At 42.9% G+C, this 20,037-nt stretch overlaps 2 protein-coding genes across 5 annotated transcripts in view; one reads left to right on the top strand and one right to left on the bottom strand.

Moving 5' to 3' along the window:
- Window positions 1-2,823: 2,823 nt before the first annotated feature.
- Rpusd4 (RNA pseudouridine synthase D4) lies at window positions 2,824-10,806 on the bottom strand. The gene is made up of 7 exons (XM_021172396.3): window positions 10,607-10,806; window positions 10,118-10,283; window positions 8,516-8,717; window positions 6,022-6,115; window positions 5,803-5,947; window positions 4,770-4,867; window positions 2,824-3,723 (listed from the first exon to the last, which is right to left on the bottom strand). Exons 1-7 carry the CDS (start codon window positions 10,793-10,795, stop codon window positions 3,484-3,486), a joined length of 1,134 nt encoding a protein of 377 aa, XP_021028055.1. The 5' UTR covers window positions 10,796-10,806; the 3' UTR covers window positions 2,824-3,483.
- An 89-nt stretch (window positions 10,807-10,895) lies between these two features.
- Window positions 10,896-20,037, top strand: part of Siral1 (SIR2 antiphage like 1) — a 53,341-nt gene continuing 44,199 nt past the window's right edge. For 3 of the 4 annotated variants that reach the window (XM_029481589.2, XM_021171374.3, XM_021171373.2), the window contains exon 1: window positions 10,896-10,962. The gene's annotated coding sequence lies outside the window, so the exon portion shown is untranslated. Of the gene's footprint in view, window positions 10,963-11,600; window positions 11,674-20,037 lie in introns of those variants that run through there. The other variant, XM_085844518.1, reaches the window with a different exon arrangement.

Here is a 20,037-nt window from a genome sequence, read left to right as displayed (position 1 = left end):
TGTCAGCAGGAAAGCCTTCACCTCTCTGAAAGATAACATAGGCAACCACTGCCATAACCCACATCAAGGTGACACCTATGTCAAGACTAGTGCCTGACTAACAATATATTGCTCAGTTACCTGGCCACAACATTTAGTGATTTTTACAACCCATTAAAACCAAGTCTGAGGAGCATTTTCTTGATTAAATGCCCTCTGCAAGCAAGCTGTGTCACCCCTGGGCAAGTGGCCCTGGATTGCACAAGCAAGCACACTGAGCAAAGCCATGGAGAAGAACCCTGTACGAATTATTTCTCTGCTTCAGTTTCTGCCTCCAGGTTCCTGCCTTAGTTTTCCTCAATGATATACTGTAAGCTATGAAATTAAATAAACCCTTTATCTCCAAGTTGTTGTTTTTGGTCATGGTGCTTATCATAAAAACAAAAAAGCAAACTAAGGCATACTCTGAGTAAAAGACTATTTTTTAGATTTTTAAAAATAAAAATTAATGTTGTACAAGAGAATCATGCTCTCTGCCTGCAAATTCATGTATTAAAGTCCTGTGGTGTTCTGAATGAGAAATGTCCCGGATTGGATAGGTTTGGGTGTCTGAACACTTGTCTCCCAGTTGACGGCACTGTTTGGAGTGATGGTGTAGCCTTGCTGTAGCAAAGCACACCCCATGAGCAGGTTTTCAGTGTTCATAGTCTCAACCCATGTTCGGTTCCTTTCTCTGCTTCATGCTTATGGTTAAAGATGGGATTTCTCAGCTTCCTGCTCTAGTTGCCTGCTGCAATGCTGCCTGCAAGCTGAGGAGGAAAGGGCTTATTCAGCTTACACTTTCACGCACTGTTTGAAGGAAGTCAGCATAGGAACTGAAACAGCAGGATCCTGGAGTCAGAGTTGATGCAGAGGCCATGGAGGAATGCTACCTTACTGGCTTGCTCCCCATGGTTTCCCAGCCTGCTCTCTTCTAGAACCCAGGGGTGGCCTCACCCACAATGGGCTGAGAAAATACCTTACAGCTGGATCTTATGGAGGCGTTTTCTCAATCGAGTGCCGTGAGACCCTGTATAAGAAATTAAAAATGAAAATTTGAAAGCTAACGGACAACAGCAGTGCGACCTTCATGACGACACTTCACGATGACACTCAGCAGGGTAGCCGATGCGGCAAGTTCTGAGGTTGCGCCAACCAAGGAAGTGATCTTCCTCTGAACATCAGGGAGCTAGTCACACTTTTCTGTTTCTTGAGAAAGTTCATGAGAACTGTGAGCATTCCTGGGTTCTCTCAGCCTACTAAACTAAGTTTACCACTAAAGAATGATGTTTCCATCAAGAAGACAGCCAGCGGGGTGGATGAGGACACACATCCAGTCGCTTTTCTCACATGCCCTGACTATTTCACTCTCTTCTTTCCACACTTTCCAGTGAACTCCAACTTTCTTCAATTCAGCCCAACTATGAGTTGTATCTGTGTAAAAGAAGGTTTACAAAGACCAGGATAAGAACTAGATGTATCCATCGACAGGGAGGCCGATTCCACTGCATGGGTGCTCAGCACGGCCATCTCCTTCATGAGAAACAAAGGCAGGAGGCCTTATTAAATGGCAGCACCAGTCTCATCAGTCATGAGTTACCCAAAGCCATCCTAGACAAGACAAGCATTGCATACAGCAGGAACGTCAAACACAAATTTCAAGGAAGTCTCTCCCTAAATGTCTAAATCACCCATTTAAACAGATCCAAACTAGTAATCTAAAGACCAAATTCAACCTACAAATATGTGCTTAGCTGCTACCTAAGTGTGTGTGTGTGTGTGTATGTGTGTGCAAGTGCATGTGCCTATGTGTGTGTACCTGTGGGTGTGTGTGTGTGAAGGCCAGAGGATGGCATGGTCTTTCTCAATCAAGCTCTAAATTTTTAAACTGCCTCAGGGATCCTTGTCTCTGCAGCCTTGGCACTGCAAGTTACTGTGCCTGGCATTTAAATGGGCACTGAGGATGGAACTCAGGGCCTCAGATTTGCACAGCGAGCACTTGTGCCAGATATTTCTGTGAAATCTCCCAATCTATTGCTATCTAAATAAAAGCATTTTAAAATATATGTGAGCACTACCAGCCTGAGTGTTTTAAATTTGTTTGGCCACTTTACTAAACCAGCATTATGTCCTGCTACACTCTAAATATTTGTTGTTACATCCACAGATAAGTGTTCTTACCCCTCATCAAGGAAACATCTCTTTCCAACAGATGAACATCATTACCGAAAACCACAACCGATCAAAAGTAGAGCTGTAGAACCCAGTCCCAGCTGATACATCTTACAATACAACCCCTATTCTTAAGGTTCAGGAATCACTGCAGAACATGGGGAGGAAAGACTGTAAATGCAAGAGGGTCCGAGAGGTTGCTGTGAGACCACGTCTCTTAGAAATGCCAGAAGCTACATCCGCGAAGTCGTATCACCATGGCTGCTGAGTATGACCTGATTAAGGATGACGCCAGCGGACATGCTAGTGTGGAAGGGAGAAAGCGTGAGGCCTTAACCCTGCCCAGTGAACAACAGGAGACTAAACAATGCTGGAGGGGGAGAGAGAGAGAAAAGAGCATACCAACTGGTTATCCAGTACCAAATGGTCAGCCCTGAAAACATATGCACAAGTAGCAGTATACAGACTTAGCAGCTATAGTAGGTATTTAGGAATGCACACAGAGACACAGACACACAGACACACCAATTAAAGAAAAAGCGGTCATGAATGTTAAAGACTGGGAGGAAGGGCAGGGCACATGGGAGGGTCTGGAGGGAATGATGTAATTATAATCTCATAAAATTAAAAACATATATTTTAAAATGCTTTTATTTAGATAGCAATAGATTGGGAGATTTCACAGAAATATCTGGATTTCTTGGTTTTCTAAAAGAAAATAGTAAATTTGCCCACAGGGCAACAATCAACTGGAGCTAATAACCCTTAGACAGTTTGTGTTTGGTCTGTTGTCCCATCCGCTGCCTTCCACCCTGCCACTCACTTATGTTAGGCGCCTGTCATTCACCTCACCCAAACAACCCTTTCACAGGTTCACTGCTAGGGCAGTACAGCACCCATACTCTATTGACAAAATCCCTGGCTCCTTGATACATGTTCATCCAAGCCATCTTTCCAAGGGAGCATCCTGATAGCTCAGCTTTCCTTCCTGTTGGATGAAGACAGTTCCTGAACACAAATTTCATCCTTTGGTTCTCCTTTGCTGGTTCAGTCTGCTGCCTCCTAGCCTCTCCTCCACCTTGGCAAAGTGACCTTTGGAGGAGTCTTCCAGCAGGCTTTCCCACATTACAGCCCAACTGCCACAAATGAGACTTCATTCTCTATTAAATTCCTGAAGTGGCCATGTTTTTTCAATTTATCCCACCTGGTTCTTGTCATCTGTTCCAAGTGAGAAGTTAGCAGGATCCATGAAGTAAATACAGCAGAGCTCTGGCGCCAAACTGCCCACCATCTTCACTGTGCTTCCACATGCCTGGCCTCATTGCCTCGGCTTTGATCCTGATTTGGCATATCTAAACCCAGCCGGAGCAGGGAACGTGCAAAGAAGTGAGGAAGCTTGCAGGTCAGGAGGAGTTCCTCTGTCCTGGAGCCCAGAGCAGGCAGGATGAGCTGCCTGGCGTGCAGGTGAAGCGGGATGTAGCGGGCCTTTGACTGCTGTAGCCCCAGCTTCTTCAGTGTGCCAGCCGAAAGTTTCTACATAGAACAAAGTCAAAGCCTTATGAGCATATCCAGTGACTGCCTGTCTTTAACTATAGCAAAGCACTAACCCCTGGAAGACTCATTAATGGCTACCCTGCTACAGGGGTATGTCTAGAAAGGGCTTAGAACCTAGGCTTTGAATAATCATTTCAGAAGCACTGAAAATTAGAGTTATTGCTATTGTTAACACACTTAAATGTCAATTTCTTCTTGAGAACCCTCAATTACACTAGGAGCTGTCCTCCTCCTAAATGTGTACATCTCTCCCTCTCTCCTGATGACCCTGTTTATATCTATAATAAATTCCAATGTTGCTTCAAAACAGAGGAAAGAAAGAAGCTCTTGCGCATGTGGTGGCCCACTCCTTTAATCCCAGCACTTGGGAGGTGAAGGCAGATGGGTCTCTAGTAAGTCAAGGCCAACCAGGCCTACACAATGAGACCCTGCCTGAATGAGACCAAGGGGGCTCCATTTATTTGCTTATTACCTCAATAAATAGTTTGTCTGCCCACAGTCTTGGGCTTTTGAACACTTGGTCCATAACTGGTGGTGCTGTTTGGAGAGATTTAGGTGTGGCTAGGACAGTGGTTCTAAACCTTCTTAATGCTGGGACCCTTTAATACAGCTCCCCATGTTGTGGTGACCCCAACCATAAAATTGGTTTTGTTACTGCTTCATACTGTAATTCCTACTGAGCACTATCTCAGTTCCTAAGACCATCGGGAAATATGAGGGTTTTTTTCCTGATGGTTGAGATGATCGGCAAGTTGAGAGCCTCTGTGCTAGAGAAAGTGTGTTACTGGGGCAGGCTCTGGGAGCTTAGGGCTTTGCCTTACTCCCAGTTTGCTCTCTTTCTGCTTCATGCTTGCATTTGAGACATGAGCTCCATCCACCATGCTGGCTGCTTGATGCCATACTTCCCTACCATGATGGGCTCTTATCTCTCTGGGACAGTCACCAAAATAAACTCTTTCATATATAAACTGCCTTGGTCATGGTGTTTTACCACAGTATCAGAATGCTAATCCAAGCAGTATTACCTGAGGGGCCAACCTATTCCAGTCTGAGTACTTGTGATCACCAAGGATTGGGCAATCCAGCCCAAAGGACAGGTGAACTCGGAGCTGATGCTTTACTCCTTAGGAGAAAAAGGAAAGAACACTTATGAGGACCAATAGAGATGCTGCTACTGACGCCTGCTTCAAGTCATATTACATCAAGCACAGTAAACTAGCAGCACCAATTACAGTAAGGAATTACGGAGGATACTATGCTGTGGAGTACCAGCAAGTTTAGGAAAGAAACACAGGTACTCTGGACAGATATTATCATGACCTCACTGTCCTCTATTGCCTCCACTTCCTAATAATCCTACTATAGTCTAAGCTGTTATCTTGCACATTTCTTTCTTTTTTTTATAGTGGTCAGGATTCAACAGAGGTCTTGTATTTCTCCCTCTGGCTCCCCGTCATTCTATTTTCTCTGTAAATCTGCTACTCTAAGTACATCGTGTGAGAGAAATCATACGGAATCTGACCTCTATGTGTAGCATAATTCACTTAGCACAATGTTTTCAAGGTCCATCCGTGAAGCTCATGTCAGAATTCCATCATTCTTCTAAGTCTATGTTATTTCTCCACTGATCCATCCTGGGCTACTACTATGAACACAGGGATACAAATATACCCAAATATACCTTTTATACACAGGGATAGAATTACTGGATCAAATGGCTTTTTTTTTTTTTTTAATTTAAGAAATGCTTCATGTTTTTAAATAAAGCTATTCAAATTGTATTCTCTGGAAGCTGGGCACAGCTTCCTATAATTCCAGGACTTGTGAGGCTGAGGCAGGAGGATCACAGTTTCAGGCCAGTATAAGATATAAAATATATTCCATCTATTCTCCTATTTCCCACAATCATCCCCACAGAAACCCTAGTTTCAGATCTGCACCAGAAGCAGAGGGTCACACAAGTCAACTATACCCACACACAACCTATACACATTATCTGTGGCTCAGAATAGGGAAGGATCTAGAACAAGGCCCGGGACAAACCATGGCGGTCCTTACCAGTAACAGGCTGGAGCTCCACAAGGGCAGAGGAGGAAGTGCTGCTAAGCACCTGGTACTGCGTTACGGCAACGTGCGCATCGCGGCTGGCCCGTACCTTTACCATTTTCCCATTGTCCAGATGGTAACTTGGGGACAGCGTCATCTGAAGCCAAAGAGATCAAGATATGATTCCCAACAAAAGACAGAAAGCCATGCCTCAGGAGGCAGCGAACCCACCTTGTGGTGTTGCTGATGCCCCTGCACTTCTTTCTCCTTGATGGGGATATCCACGACTCCTGCCGAGGGCAAGGGAACACGCACTGTGATGGCCCTGAGGGTGACACACAGACTGCTGTTTGAGCCACAAAAGCCAGGAAGGGCTGCTAGGAGCTGCAGGCTTAGAACCTTTCTCAATGGACCGTCTTTACTACACTTTTACAGCGACTTGTCTATGTGAAAGAGATTTAGGACAGGTCACTGAATTATGGCAACAGTTTCTCTGACTAACACATAGGTAGAGACAGTCCTGTGAGTTCTTACTATATCATTCTGTCGGTCAATCACATGTTCGTTCACCTAGTATGTGATTATAACCCACTACCACTTACAATCAAAAGGGGAACAGAATATTAAATCCTAGTATCTTAATTTTCTCTTTATTGTGCATATCCATGAATTTAATTTTCCCCCAAAGCACTCTACAATCAGTATGCATGATTTCAGCATAGAAGTTTCTAGCCGTCAGGCTAAGCACTATATTATCATGAAAACCATGTGGGGAGCCCCCCATCACTGCCATTATTCCAGTAGCTCTTAAATTTGATTGTGTATCCCAGTTATTTATGGAACTGGTTATAGTTTCATATGAGGATCAAACTCACGGCCTCATGCATGTTAGGTGCCTGAGCTCTATCATTAAGCCTTGAAAACTTTAAAAGGCATAGTGCAAAACTCACAGATATCAGATATGAATGAGAATCATTGTGATGAGTCAATAGATATATAGTTTCTCCCCCAAAATGTATTATTTTTATTTCTGTGTAAGTATGTCTGTACCTATCATAGGACTGCAGGTGCCCACAGAGGCCAGAGGTGGGTATGGATCTCCTGAAGCTGGGGTTCTGAGTGCTTGTGAGCTGTCAGTTATAGGTGTTTGGATCCAAAATCAGAATATCTGAAAGGGCAGCAAGTGGTCTTAACCCCTGAGCCATCTCTCAAGACCCCATATTGAATTTTAAAGGGCTCCCTTGATTACAAAGTTTATGTACAATCTCTGAAACAAAAAGGATGATATTCAAAATGTGAATAATATAAATATATAATATAAATATAAATCAAATATAAAATCATAACCCAATAGGAAAATAGCCAAGGAGAAATAGTCTCTTTTCAAAAAGGGAAATTCAAACAGAAAATAAACACGAAAAAACCCTATCTAAATGGCTTTTTAAAAATGCTTTGACTGGCATAGGGTGAGTGTGTATTCACTACTGCTGGTGAGAGGTAAAACTGACACAACACTTTTGGAGAGCACTTTAGATACTATTAAAATCTCAAACATGAACTGGAGAGAGATAGCTCAGAGGATGAGAGCATAGAATGCACTCCCAGCACTGATATGGCAGCTAACAGCCATCTGTAATTCCAGTTCCGGGGCCAATGCCCTCTTCTGACAAGCACGTGGTAGGTACATGAACCAAAACCCACACATACACATGAAATAAAAATACATTTCAAAGGAATACTAAAAAAAAAATTTTAACATGCATACTACTCAAGTCTGCAAGTCTGTTTTTAAAGGGATATGCTCTAAAAACACTGCTGCAGAACAAGGTATGGTGATCCCAGCACTCAGAAGATAAAGGCAGGAAGCTCAAAGTTCAAGGCCAGACTGAGCTACATGAAACCTGTCTCAAAAAACAAGTCAGTAGCTATCGAGATGGCTCAACAGGTAAAGATGCTTGCTTCTAAACCTGACAATCTCAGTTTGATTCCCTGGAACCTACAAAATGGAAGGAGAGAACAGACTACATGTGTAGTGACAAGCACATGCCCAAGTACTACAGACAGGCAGACAGATAGACAGAGAAACAAAAATAAATGTTTAAAAACCAGCACTGGGTACAGTGGTACAAGCCCTTCTACCCAGCATTTGGGAGGCAGAACTCTGGGAGTTCAAGTCCATCCTGGTCTATGTAGCAAGCTCCAGGCCAACCAAAGTTACAAAGTATGGCTTTTTATCAAAAACAACCAACCACCAACCAACCAACCAACCAACCAATCAAACAAAAGGGGTTGAGGAGATGGCTCAGTGGGTAAAGTGCTTGGTGCACATGCATGCTGATGAGCTTAGAATCCTAGCATCCATGTAAAGCCAGGGTATAGCAGTTCACGCCTGCAACGCCGGTGTTCAAGGGGATGGAGACTAGCAGATTCTGGAGGCTAGCTAGTTAATCAGTGAGTTTCAGGTTCTGTGAGACACCCTGTGTCAATAAAATAAAATAGGGAGTGACAGAAAAAGAACCCTGACTTCTGCAAGTACACACACAAGTGTGCACATAACCACTATTTTATCACCCGACATTCTAAGTACTAAGCTAGTTCATATACTCTTTGTTATCATCATGAGTTCTAGTACAGTGACTTCTATTAACAGTTCTGTAGTGCAGTGGACAGATGAAAGGGATGCGTTTCTTCATTCCACCCCTAGTGACAATAACGGGCCTCATACCAGTACTTCTTTTCCACCTGGCGGGTTCTAAATAGCTCCTGGACTTGATGTGCCATGTCCTTCTCCCAAGCCAAAACCATTACACCTGTGGTTTCTTTGTCCAGACGGTGGCACAGATGCAAAGGTTCTGCCTTGTGGCCATGAAGCATCTTTGCCAAGATAGGCAGTACATCACTGATGCAGAGCTGGACTCCAGGGCCACCTACGAAGGAAAGAGCCAGAGGCTGAAGAACTCTTCTTGAGAGAACAATCTCTCAATCTTGAGATAATAATCACCTTTCAATCTTGACAGAACAAACAATTGTCTCCATTTTCTACAGTTGTGCTATGAACAATATGGTGAGGATTACTAATATTAATAGGCCCAGAGATCTTAGCTATAAAATGAAATGCAGGCCAACCATTTCCAGACTACAAACTCAGAACTTGTATTTTAACAAGCACCCCAAGGGCTCTCAAGTAATAAGTCCGGGAAACACTGTGACTTTCTCTTCAGAGTCTGTGGGCCTGAGAGGCTTCACTGAAGCATTCCCTAGAAGGGAGGCTAAGAAGATGAGCTCTAGCTGAGTGATGGCGGTGCATGCCTTTGATCCTAGCACTCCTAAGGCAGAGGCAGTGAGATCTTTATGAGCTCAAAGCCTACTGAGCTAGTTACAGGACAGCCAGGGCTATAAAAAGACCCTTCTCAAAACAAAACAAACAAACAAAAGATGATGAGCTAAGATCAGACATCCCTGGATTTTACTATTTGTATTCACCATCTGACCTTTCCAGCTTTGTTATCTATAAAATATAAATACCCGAAACAAATTATCCTCAACAACTAAAAACCTAAGCAGAGAATAAAGAGTAAGGCAAGAACTTGTTAGGAAACCTGGAGGAACTGCCACCAAAGGAGTGATTTATTCCAACGAAAATATTTTTTTGCTAAAATATTTACTTTCCTCCTGGAGACCTTTGACAAAAGTGTTTTTTTGTTGTTGTTGTTGTTTTTTTTTTTTTTTTTCCCTTTCAATTCTGACTCACTTCAGCTTTCCCCCATCAGAACACTCAGCAGCATCAGGACATCTATTAAGTTCCAGTCCCTCTGGGGTTACTCTGTACCGCAACCTTGTGTATTATTTCCTCTTCCCAGTCTTGTCTCTCTACCTCTCTCATTTTGAAATGAAGTTTTGCTGCTGCCGAGACGGATCTGAACACCGGATCCTCCCCTAGACCTGGGACGGCAGTTGCACACTGGCTTCCAACTCCTTTTTCGTTGTTGTTTTGTTTTAACCACTTTGATGGAAAATAACAGTTAACAAATAACTTTTTGTATTTCTCTGCAACGATTCTTGTGGGTGGCTGTACACAGCCCACAGTGCAGAACTCAGCTTCTGTAGTTCTCTGCAGTAATTCCTGTGGGAGGCTGCATACAGCTCACTGTCAGGTATCTGCAAGTGGGGACTAGACACTGGTTTGTTACCAGTAGTCACATACATGGGATAATAAGGTTTAATTAACTTGAATTCAAGAGTGTCTCATGATTAAAGCTTCAGAGGTGACCCTAGATGGAAGAGGAAGTAGCAACAGGTTCCTCTCCTTAGCCCACATGGCTCTTACCATGGACAGGGAGACCATAGGGTTTATTAATGACCACGAGGTTGTTGTCCTGGTGGAGAATCCTTCGGCTCAGTTCCTTAGCAAGTACATTGGGGTGAACTCGCTGCAGCTGCTGTGTGAATCGCACTAGTTCCTGCACCCTCCGCTGAACGGGGTTTGTAGGCACCTAAGGAAAGAGAAGAGTGGAAAAAGCTTAATGAAGGAGTGAAGCGCTGGGAATGGCCTTAAGTGAGATTTAGGTGGAAATTCGTGGAATGACTGTACTGCAGAATTTGACTCATGTTTCCTTTGGGACCATACATAGCCATCTGTCTTATCTGCATACCCACGCGGTGGGTCTGGCAGTAGCAAAAGTGCGGTATTCCGACTATCACACAGAATATTCTCAACACTGATTTACTTGCTGTTACAGGACCTGCCTACCATACCCCACACCTGAGAAAGCCGTGAGAGCATCGCTTCTCGGAAGTTGAGTCTCCCCAGACTCACCCGCACTTCCTTTGCCTTTTGCTCTTGTTTCTGGGCTCGGAGCTTCTCTGCCAATCTCTGAGCATTCAGGGGCCTAGAGGAAGTAGCGCTGGAACAAAACGACCAGGAGCCGGGAGTGAACAATCTCCCGGGACGCGAACTCATACTCAAAAGCTGGACACCAGGCGTACCCAAGCAGGGCGCGGCCATCTTGGCGAGGGCGGGGCCGGACAGCGCGGAGAGAAGGAAGGGTGGGGGGGTGGGTCCTGCTGATCACGTGGGCAGGTAGCCTACGGGTCACGTGGGGCGGTGCGCGCTCAGTGCGGCTGCGCCGGCCGGTAGCTGCAGCTGGAGCGGTGGCGTTTGGAGCAGACGCGGTGAGTGTGTGGGGAAGCCAGGCGAGGGCTGGGAAATGCCGGTGCCCCAACGGTTTTCGCATGGCCCGGATCTCCATTCTTGGAGAGCACTGCCCTGGCAAGCGTGTCTCGCTTCGGGGCACGACTCCACGAAGAAACACCTCCCCGCCCCCGCGTCCTTAGAAGTGAAGCTGGCTGCTCCTCAGTCTTTACCGGCACCTGTCTCGTCCCTCTTAGCAACCAGGTCCTCGGCGGGTCCTCAGAGGGACGTGTGGTGGTCTTTCTCGTTTTCTTGCCGCTCGCCCTCCGGAGATCCCCTGATCTCTCATATTCCAACCTCCCGCGTTGCGACTGCCAACCCCTTTGTTTCGCGTTGTTTGTAACCAGTCCTTCTCCAGATGACGGTTCTTTTCCTTCATCCAGGACCCCCTCCCCATACGTCCTACCTCGAGAGCGCTACGGGTTTATACTGACCTTTCTCTAGAGTTCGTTTCTTGGGGTCTCCTCTTTCTTCCCGTCTCTACTCTTCCCAAGGAAAGTAAAGAGCACAGACCTTTCCCCCCTTTGCCTCCTTTAGTCTTTCCTTCCATAGCTTGAAACTGTCGAACCCTATCTCTCTCTCTCTCTCTCTCTCTCTCTCTCCCCCTTTCCTACAAGAGACTCCCGAACTGCAAACGACGACTCTCCTATCGCCAAAGGGCAGCTGGGAATATGAACAGCTGTTTTGGAATGGTAATCTCGAAAACACCTTGGGATGTGCATGCCGTTTGCTGGGGAAGCTGATGCTAAAGGGATGTCGTGAGAACTAGTGACTCTTCCTTCAAGATAGCCAGATTGCATTTCGGTTACAGAATGAGTAGTTGAATTAGGCTTAGGTGTTTCTCCCTCCAAAATGAATTAGCAAAAGGAAGCCACATTACATGTGAAACAGTTGAACAGGCGAATAGCCTCAGAAGACTAGAAGTTGAAGAATTTAAACTTCATGTGATAGTTGGATCTTTGAAACTTCTTGAGAAATCCCTTGCAAGTGGTATTGTAGAGAGGAATGTGGCAATACAAAGCAGGACAGATCAGAAAGGAAAGTATATCCGGGAAACCAACTAGACTGCTGTAATGTAGATGATCATTAAAGAAGCCACATCCCATTCCTCAGTCTTTTCCCCCCTGCTAAGTACTGTCCTTGAAATGTGAATTACCAGCTATACAGTCAATGTGTGCCATTGGCAGCTGCTGTTGATGTAAATTACTGGAGGACTTCTTTCATCCCCAAACCTGTTAATATAGTAAGCTCACAAATAGTTTATGTGGCTGCAGTGATTCTGAGTTAGGTTGGATTGTTGTTTGCTTTCTGTCTGTCTGTCTTAAAGGTCTCACATTGTAGACCAGGCTAGCCTCGAATTCACGGACCTTTTTCTCTGCTTCCCTAGTGCTAGAATAAAAGACTACACCCCCATACCCAGTCTGTTTATGGGCATTTTGAACAGTTATATTTCTGTCAGTTTTTTTTTTTTTTTTTTTTTTGACGTGAAGAACGAAAGTAGAGAATGGTGGGAAGACTTGTCTGTATTTCTGTAATAAGATAAGTGATCTGGATGTAGTTCCATGGGAACAGTTTGGGAAACACTGACTGTTTCTTCTATTAATGGCTTTGTCCCCTCTCACCAATAAATTCACAAGTAGAACACGTATATAAAAGTTGAGAAATTCCACTCTAAAAGAATTATCCTTTCTGATAAGCTCCAGTTCCATGTTCTAATGTCTCTAAACTGTTGAGGATCACGTGTTAGTCACATAAAAGCCCCCTTTCCCAAGACATGGACATCAGGATTTAAAATCACATCATTACATTAATTACATTCCTATATTGGGTATGGGACTTTTATGGTTTGGAAGAATTTCGAGAAAAATGTTTATACTTTTACCTTTTCTTCACTGTTCAAGAATTAACATTTGTTTTTACAGAATTGGCCTTCTTTGGCAGGAAAGAAAGAAAAAAACGAAACAAAACAACTCAGATGCCATTGTTAGCAACACAAAGCTGTGTTCTTAGTTTTAGGCACACTATAATGCCTGAAAATAAAGATAACCGTCACTGGGAGGAAAAGACTTAGTCCTTGGTGATACTGAGCTAGTCCCCATTAAGTTGCTGTGAACTTGACAGGTAGTTTTGTTTTGTTTTGTTTTTTTTATCATTTAACAGTTGATCTTTTTATACAACACTAAGTATACCTTTAAAGGTTATCAAAGAGCACTTCACAGCCTCTCTTTTGACCTTAACAAATGATTTTCTAGGAAGAATTTAAAGATTTCAGGTTTGCTGTTTATCTCTCCGTGTGATTACAAAAGTTACGGTTTCCTTAGTGCTTCTCCCATGAATCATGGCATTTCACAGTTTAAAGTAGAGTTAGGGCCTAGTGTGGCAGGGCATGCCTTTAGTCCCAGCCCTCAGGGACAGAGGCAGAGGGATCTTCATGAGTTAAGCCTGGTCTACATAGCAAATTCCAGGATAGCCAGGACTACATAGAGAGACTGTGTCAAAACAAAACAGTTTATGCACCCACATCCTTCTTTCCTTCAAACCCGTATTCTCTTCCTCTTCCTCATTTGAGAAATTCCAACCAGAGCTATTTGGGGCATTGTCTACTTCCTCACCAATTTCATCTTATCTTTTTGATTAGAAACACCTCTTGTCCAAACTTTTTTTTTTTTTCCATCCCAAGGAAGGAAACATTGTTACTGGGTCATCACTTTTACAGATCTGGTCAAACACAGCTTATTTACATAACTACATAAAGAACCTGATTGTTGGCTCAACTTGTAAAGGTACTTGCCACCAAGCCTACAGCTTGAGTCACACGAAGGAGAACTGACGGCTCTCTACTTGTTCTCTCACCCCATGTGTTTGTATGCACTGAGCACATGGAGGCACAAACACAAACAATAAATAAATGTAATAAAAAATTTTAAAAAGAACTTTTAAAAAGAACTTTTAAAAGATGTTTGCTATCCTATAGAAAAGCACAAAAGCTGCCTTAGTATTTCATAAATATAGACAATGACTGATTAATGAGGAACTTTAAGCACCGTGGAAGACTGGCTAGTTGCAGAATGCTAAGTTGTGCTCCTGAAACAACGATTTGCCAGTTTTAGATTAACTAGAGATTCCATTTGCCTGAGAGCAGGAAGTACTTGGACAGTGTTTTATGATTTTAGGGAGATTAAGAGAAGTGATTAGCAAGAACTCGGGGTGATTTCCTGGAAAGTGTAGTTCTGGGAGCTTGGTGATACTGAGCTAGTCCCCAGTAAGTTGCTGTGAACTTGACAGGTAGTTTTGCTTTGGTTTTTTTTTTTTTTTTTTTTAATCATTTAACAGTTGATCTTTTTTATACAACTCTAAGTATACCTTTAAAGGTTATCAAAGAGCACTTCACAGCCTCTCTTTTGACCTTAACAAATGAAGTTTGTTTCAGACTGACCTTGAATGTATTTAGCACCAACACAATGAATCTAGATTTTTTTCCCTCCCTAGCATCTCACCCCCATTCCACTCTACTGAGTTGATATTTGTGTTTCCCAAGTGGGCGTTGTTGAGGTGGCTCAGCCTGTGAAGGTGTTTGGTCTCCCAAACTCCATAAAGGTGCAAGGAGAAAACCTACTCCATAAAGTTGCCTTCTGATGTCCATGTGCTTCCTGTGTCACACAAGACACACACACACACACACACACACACACACAAATAATTTAAAAAAAGACTTCCTAGGCCAGGTGTTAGGGGCACACACCTTTAATTCCAGAACTTGGAAGGCAGAGGCAGGTACATCTCTGTGAGTTTGAGGCCCACATGGTTTACATAGTGAACTCCAGGCCAGCATAGTGAGACCCTGTTTCTATAAAAGAAGAGAATCCTATAACTTTATAAGGTAGGTTGTGGATGTGAATAGTAATTATTATTATTTTGGTTTTTCAAGACAGGGTTTCTCTGTATAGCCCTGACTGTCCTGGAGCTCACTTTGTAGACCAGGCTGGCCTCGAACTCAGAAATCCGCCTGCCTCTGCCTCCCAAGTGCTGGGATTAAAGGTGTGCGCCACCACCGCCGGCTAGTAATTATTTTTTAAAGCATCTTTTTCTTTCTTTGTATTTATTTGTTTTTTTTTAAGACTATGAAGTCCATGCTATCCTAGAACTTACCAGACTAGCCTTGAAGTCTTTGTGAATCAGTCTTCTGAGTGCTAGGATTGCAGGCCTGCTGGCACACCCAGCCACACCCAGCCACAGACCAGCACTTCTAAGAAATTCCCCTGTTCTTCAGTTGCCTCATACTTTTATCTAGCTTTTGACCAATGATCCCGAAGGTGCAGCTAGAACTAGTGCTTCCTGGACTTTGTCATTTCATGAAGTGTGGAAGAAGTAGCTATGTCACTAGAGAGTGCTAGAGATGGTCCACACGAGTCTACTAGCTTAGGAGTTCAGTCTGTCCAGTCTCCAGCCCAGTAACACCAAAGACTGAGGAGGTACATCCCTACCCTACTACCCTAAGACAGTATGACCACATTGCACATTCAAGGTCCTTACTGAAAACCGACGATGAAGAAGATGTTTTTCTCAGCTTGGTCTCTTGTTTGCTATTCGTATGCCCCTACTAATTACTCTTGGCTGTTTCTACTTACAGGTCCTATGTGTTCTAGTACAATGGTTTTCTAAAAGTGTGAGCATAGCAGGTAACCTGCAAGATTAAAAAGATGAGAAAAAAGTTTTTTTCTGTTGTGTGAGACTGTGCACAGTCTTGGCCTGCCTATTTAGAAAAAGTAAAAACTAAAATCAAAGGTGATGCACTAGGAATGAGTGTTTCTTTAGATAATTTTATTTTATGCTTTCTATTCTAAAAATAATAGCCATAGAATGGATAGTACAACAATCAAAACGGGGAGCATTCATAGTTCTCATCAAACCATATTATTATCATGGCTTTTCTCCAATTTTTTTATGGACTCTCATTTTCTTTAACTGTAAAAATTTAAATGAGCAAATAGAAATAAAGTTGGTATGATATAGGGCTTGCCATTATTTTTATCTCAGATCACCAGAGGCAGCAGGATGTAAGAGGTCAAAGGTCATCTTTGGCTACACAGTGAAAACAAGACCAGCCTAAGTAAGCTACATAAGATACTCTCAAAAAGCAAGCAAAACAAACTAAAACTAAACCCCTCTGGTGTGGAGGGGAGCAGATGCTAAACTCCCATCTATGAATCAACCAGTTTCAACAATTAACCAACACAGGACCAATCTTATCTAAACCTACTCGAAATGTCTCCTGCACCCCCTGCCCCACCCCACCCCACCCCAGATAGTTCTGGCTCAAATCCCAGATAGTTTATTTGAAACTTTGTTATCTATATGTAAAAAGTAAGACCTTGTTTTTAACACAACCACAATACCATTACCATATTTTAAAAGAAAAAAACAAGTTACTGTTGCCAAGCAGGAAGTGTTCCTTTTAGCAGGTGAGTAGACTAGATGCTTCCAAGTCGGAGCTGCATATCTTGTATACACTTGTTTTGTTGATGATATGAATCACGCTCAGAGATTTATGCATGTTAGCCATTGCCTTATGCTCATATGCTTTAATTAGGGAAACAGTATACTTTTCATTAGAAAAATAATACAGAATGGTGATCCCGAAGAGACTTGTGGCCTGTAAGTCTTGGAGATGACAGAGTACAAGGTGGCCAAGAAGCATTTGAAGACAGACAAACTGGTTTCAGTGTATGTGTTTTTATATAGTTTAATTTCCACTATTTTTGTTGTTTTGGGGTAATTTATTGGTGTTTTGAGATAAGGATCTTGCTGTTAGCCATTGCTTGGTCTCATAGTCACTTGCATTGGGCTATCCTCAAACTTGAGTTGGTTCTCTTGCCCAGCTGTTTTCACCATTGTTGTTTTAGACAAGGTCTCATTGCATATAGCCCAGGCTGTTCTCAAAAGCAAGATCTTCCTGGCTTAGCCTCCTCAGTGCCAGCAGTACAGGTGTACACTATCATGGCCAAATGAGTATTTTATATCACTTGGCCTTTATATAAGCTAAACATGCATCTGTCCACTAAGCTACATCTGTAACTTACTTTAGTGTGTCTGAAACTATAACTGTTAGCCGCTTTTGGGCCACCTGGGGCTTAACTTAATACATATTAAAGCATTTTTGTAAAGCCTATCACACTGTCAGTACATAGAGAATATCAGCTAGCCTCAGCCTATAGAATAGGACTGGGTGCATAAATACTTGTTAGATTGTTTGTAAGTGAGCTAGGAATCAAGAAATAGAGAATGTAGAATTTTGTCTCTTAGGTGATTTACTTAAAACTTTTGTGCCTTGAATTTTTCATCCAGAAAAGAGGATAGTATAAACAACTATATGATACTGAAATTCCTGTGCTTCAAGTAAACAGATTGATATTTGGAAAAATAAGGAGCTTTGAAAATAGGTTAGGAGGGCTGGTGATTTAGAGAACTTGTTGCTCTTGCAGGAGACTTGGGTTCAACAGCACCCACCTAGTGGGTGCATCCATAACCCCAGATCCAGGGATCCCAGCACCTTCTTATATCTGTGCCACGCACCAGGCACTCAGGTGGTACACGTACATATATTCTGTCAAAAACACTCATACACACACACACACAATAGATTTTGGCTGGAGACTTTGTTGTTGATGAACATTTAAGTTTCACACCCTCAGTCTTCATTTGTAAAATGAATTAAAAATACCTACCTAATAAGATTGCTGTAATAAGCAGCAAGATAAATTTATGTAGTGTCTAGTGTGCATAAGGTACTCCAATTATTAGTCTCAAATTGTATTAGACTTTTGTGACACTGTGACCAAGTATCAAGGAGGAAAGATTTTCTTTGTCTCATGGGTCCAGAGGTAAGTCCATCATGGTAGAGGGAGCCTGGTAGAGCAGTTATGTTGACCAGGAAATAAGAAGGAAGAGTCCAGAGTCAATTCAAGCATAATTGTTTATTGGGAAGCAGCTCTCAGGTCTTTGGAGTCCACTGGTCACAAGGAGGGGGTCAGTGAAGTTGCTTCTGCCATGGGGAGGGAAACAGAGGGGAGGAGACAAGAGAGAAAGTGTAAGTCCAGAGAGAAGGTGCAGAGGAAGTGGAGAGACCAAAATGTCTGCATTTAATAAGGAATGGCTTCTTGGGGAGGGGAAGTGCAACCCCTAGGCTGGAAAGTTCAGGACAGAGGGCAGGGTATCACCTGTAACAGGGACTGAGGGATGATGGGAGAACCTGGAGGTCTGCTTTGGTATGTAAAATATATACCTGTACTGGCTGGTTTTGTGTGTTAACATGACACGGGCTGGAGTTAACATGGAGAAAAGAGCCTTCAAGTTGGGGGAGTGCCTCCATGGGGCATTTTCTCAATTAGTGATCAAGGAGGAAAGGCCCATTTTGGGTGGTGCCATCCCTGGGCTGGTAGTTTTGGGTTCTATAAGAGAGCAATCTGAGCAAGACAGGTGAAGTAAGCCAGTAAGTAACATCCCTCCATGGCCTCTGTATCAGCTCCTGCTTCCTGACCTGCTTGAGTTCCAGTCCTGACTTTCTTTGGTGATGAACAGCAGTGTGGAAGTGTAAGCTGAATAAACCCTTTCTTCCCCATCTTGCTTCTTGGTCATGATGTTTTGTCCCTGACTAAGACAAGGGACACAGATCCATCAGGAACGAAGATATGGGTCACTCCTCCAGGAAAAGAGCCAAGACCTGCTGAGGTGCTTGCAGAGGATAGAGGAAATAGAGAATGGGTAGTAGAGGAATGTAGTTATAAATACCAGCTAAAGCCATGCAACCAGTTGCAGAAATGAGGATTATAAAGTAATATGAATGCTTCTATTTTATTTTGTTAAGAACATATTTATCTTCCAATTTCTTTAACATCAATTGGTATTTAAGTTGAGATACTAAAAGAATATTCCCAAGGGACATTGCCCCATTGTAAATTTACAAATGTGTTTGCAATTGTACAAGGAATAGTTATATCATGTTAAGCATATTCATGTTCTTGTTATTGTTCCATGTGAACATGATATATTTGTGTCTAGTTGACAAGAGGTGGATTGTAGTTGCTATTCCTGGTTGTCAACTTGACTATTTACACTCCAGAATTGGAAGGTTCACCTATGATCCTAATCTGGAGGCTGGGAGATACAAGTTTCTGACCTGAATCTTGTCATGGAGATCTTGAGGCATAGTGGCTATGAATTCCAAAAGATTAAGACAGAGAGATCTCTGAGTTCAAGGTCATCTGGGACAAAGCAAGTCCCAGATCCTGGAGCAGTGGCACATACCTTTAATCTGGGCCACACCTTCTGCTGGAGCTCTACATAAGGACATTGGAAGAAGGAAGATTTGCTCTCTTCTGCCTGCTTGCCTTGTGGGGCTGAGCAACTCCTAGTTTCTTGGACTTCCATTCACAGCTGCTGCCTACCATCATTGGGGAGCTGGACTATAGACTATAGTCATTAACAAATTCCCTTATTATATAGAGACTACTCATAAGTTCTGTGACTCTAGAGAGCCCTGACTAATCCATTTGATCTGTCAGAGGTGGATTCAAGTAGATTCTCTGAAGCTTATAAGAATGTTTTTAGGTTTACAAAAGAGATAAATTTTAGATATGTTAGTATTAACATAATTTAGTTTAATTTAAAGCTCTGAACTTTGAAGTCTGTATACAACAGTAGCACAGCGAGAAGAGAAAATCTGAAGCATTTTTCATTGTTCCCATATGCCTTAACTTACCTTCCTGTCATCATTTAAGTTTTTCACATCCTCCAACCTTCATCACATGCATTGCCAACCTCAGAACACCTACCTTCCTAGACCCTCAAGCAGGTTTTTTTTTTTTTTTTTTTTTTTTTTTTTTTAAGAGGCTTTTGTATCCTCATAGCTTACACTAGCTCCCCAGGGCATGCCGCCAGTGATGACCTCCTCCAAGTAGCTTCCACTTCTTTCCTTTCTCCACTTGCATCCCATTAATTCTGTTGTACTGGGATTCTATCAAAGGATAGGCACAGTGATTAGGTCGAACCGTATGATC

The sequence above is a fragment of the Mus caroli genome, unplaced genomic scaffold (assembly GCF_978045245.1).
Source record: "Mus caroli unplaced genomic scaffold, Mus_caroli_1 scaffold_11, whole genome shotgun sequence".
NCBI classification, from domain to species: Eukaryota; Metazoa; Chordata; class Mammalia; order Rodentia; family Muridae; genus Mus; species Mus caroli.
This window is presented reverse-complemented; position numbering and strand designations above follow the sequence as displayed.

Excerpts from the sequence above, each read along its gene's own strand:
- Rpusd4 (XM_021172396.3), bottom strand. The coding sequence starts at position 10,795 with ATGGCCGCGCCCTGCTTGGGTACGCCTGGTGTCCAGCTTTTGAGTATG. Across the intron at positions 10,284-10,606 it reads AAAAGGCAAAGGAAGTGCGG|GTGCCTACAAACCCCGTTCA; the intron begins GTGAGTCTGGGG and ends CTCTTTCCTTAG. Across the intron at positions 5,948-6,021 it reads GGCATCAGCAACACCACAAG|ATGACGCTGTCCCCAAGTTA; the intron begins GTGGGTTCGCTG and ends CTTTGGCTTCAG.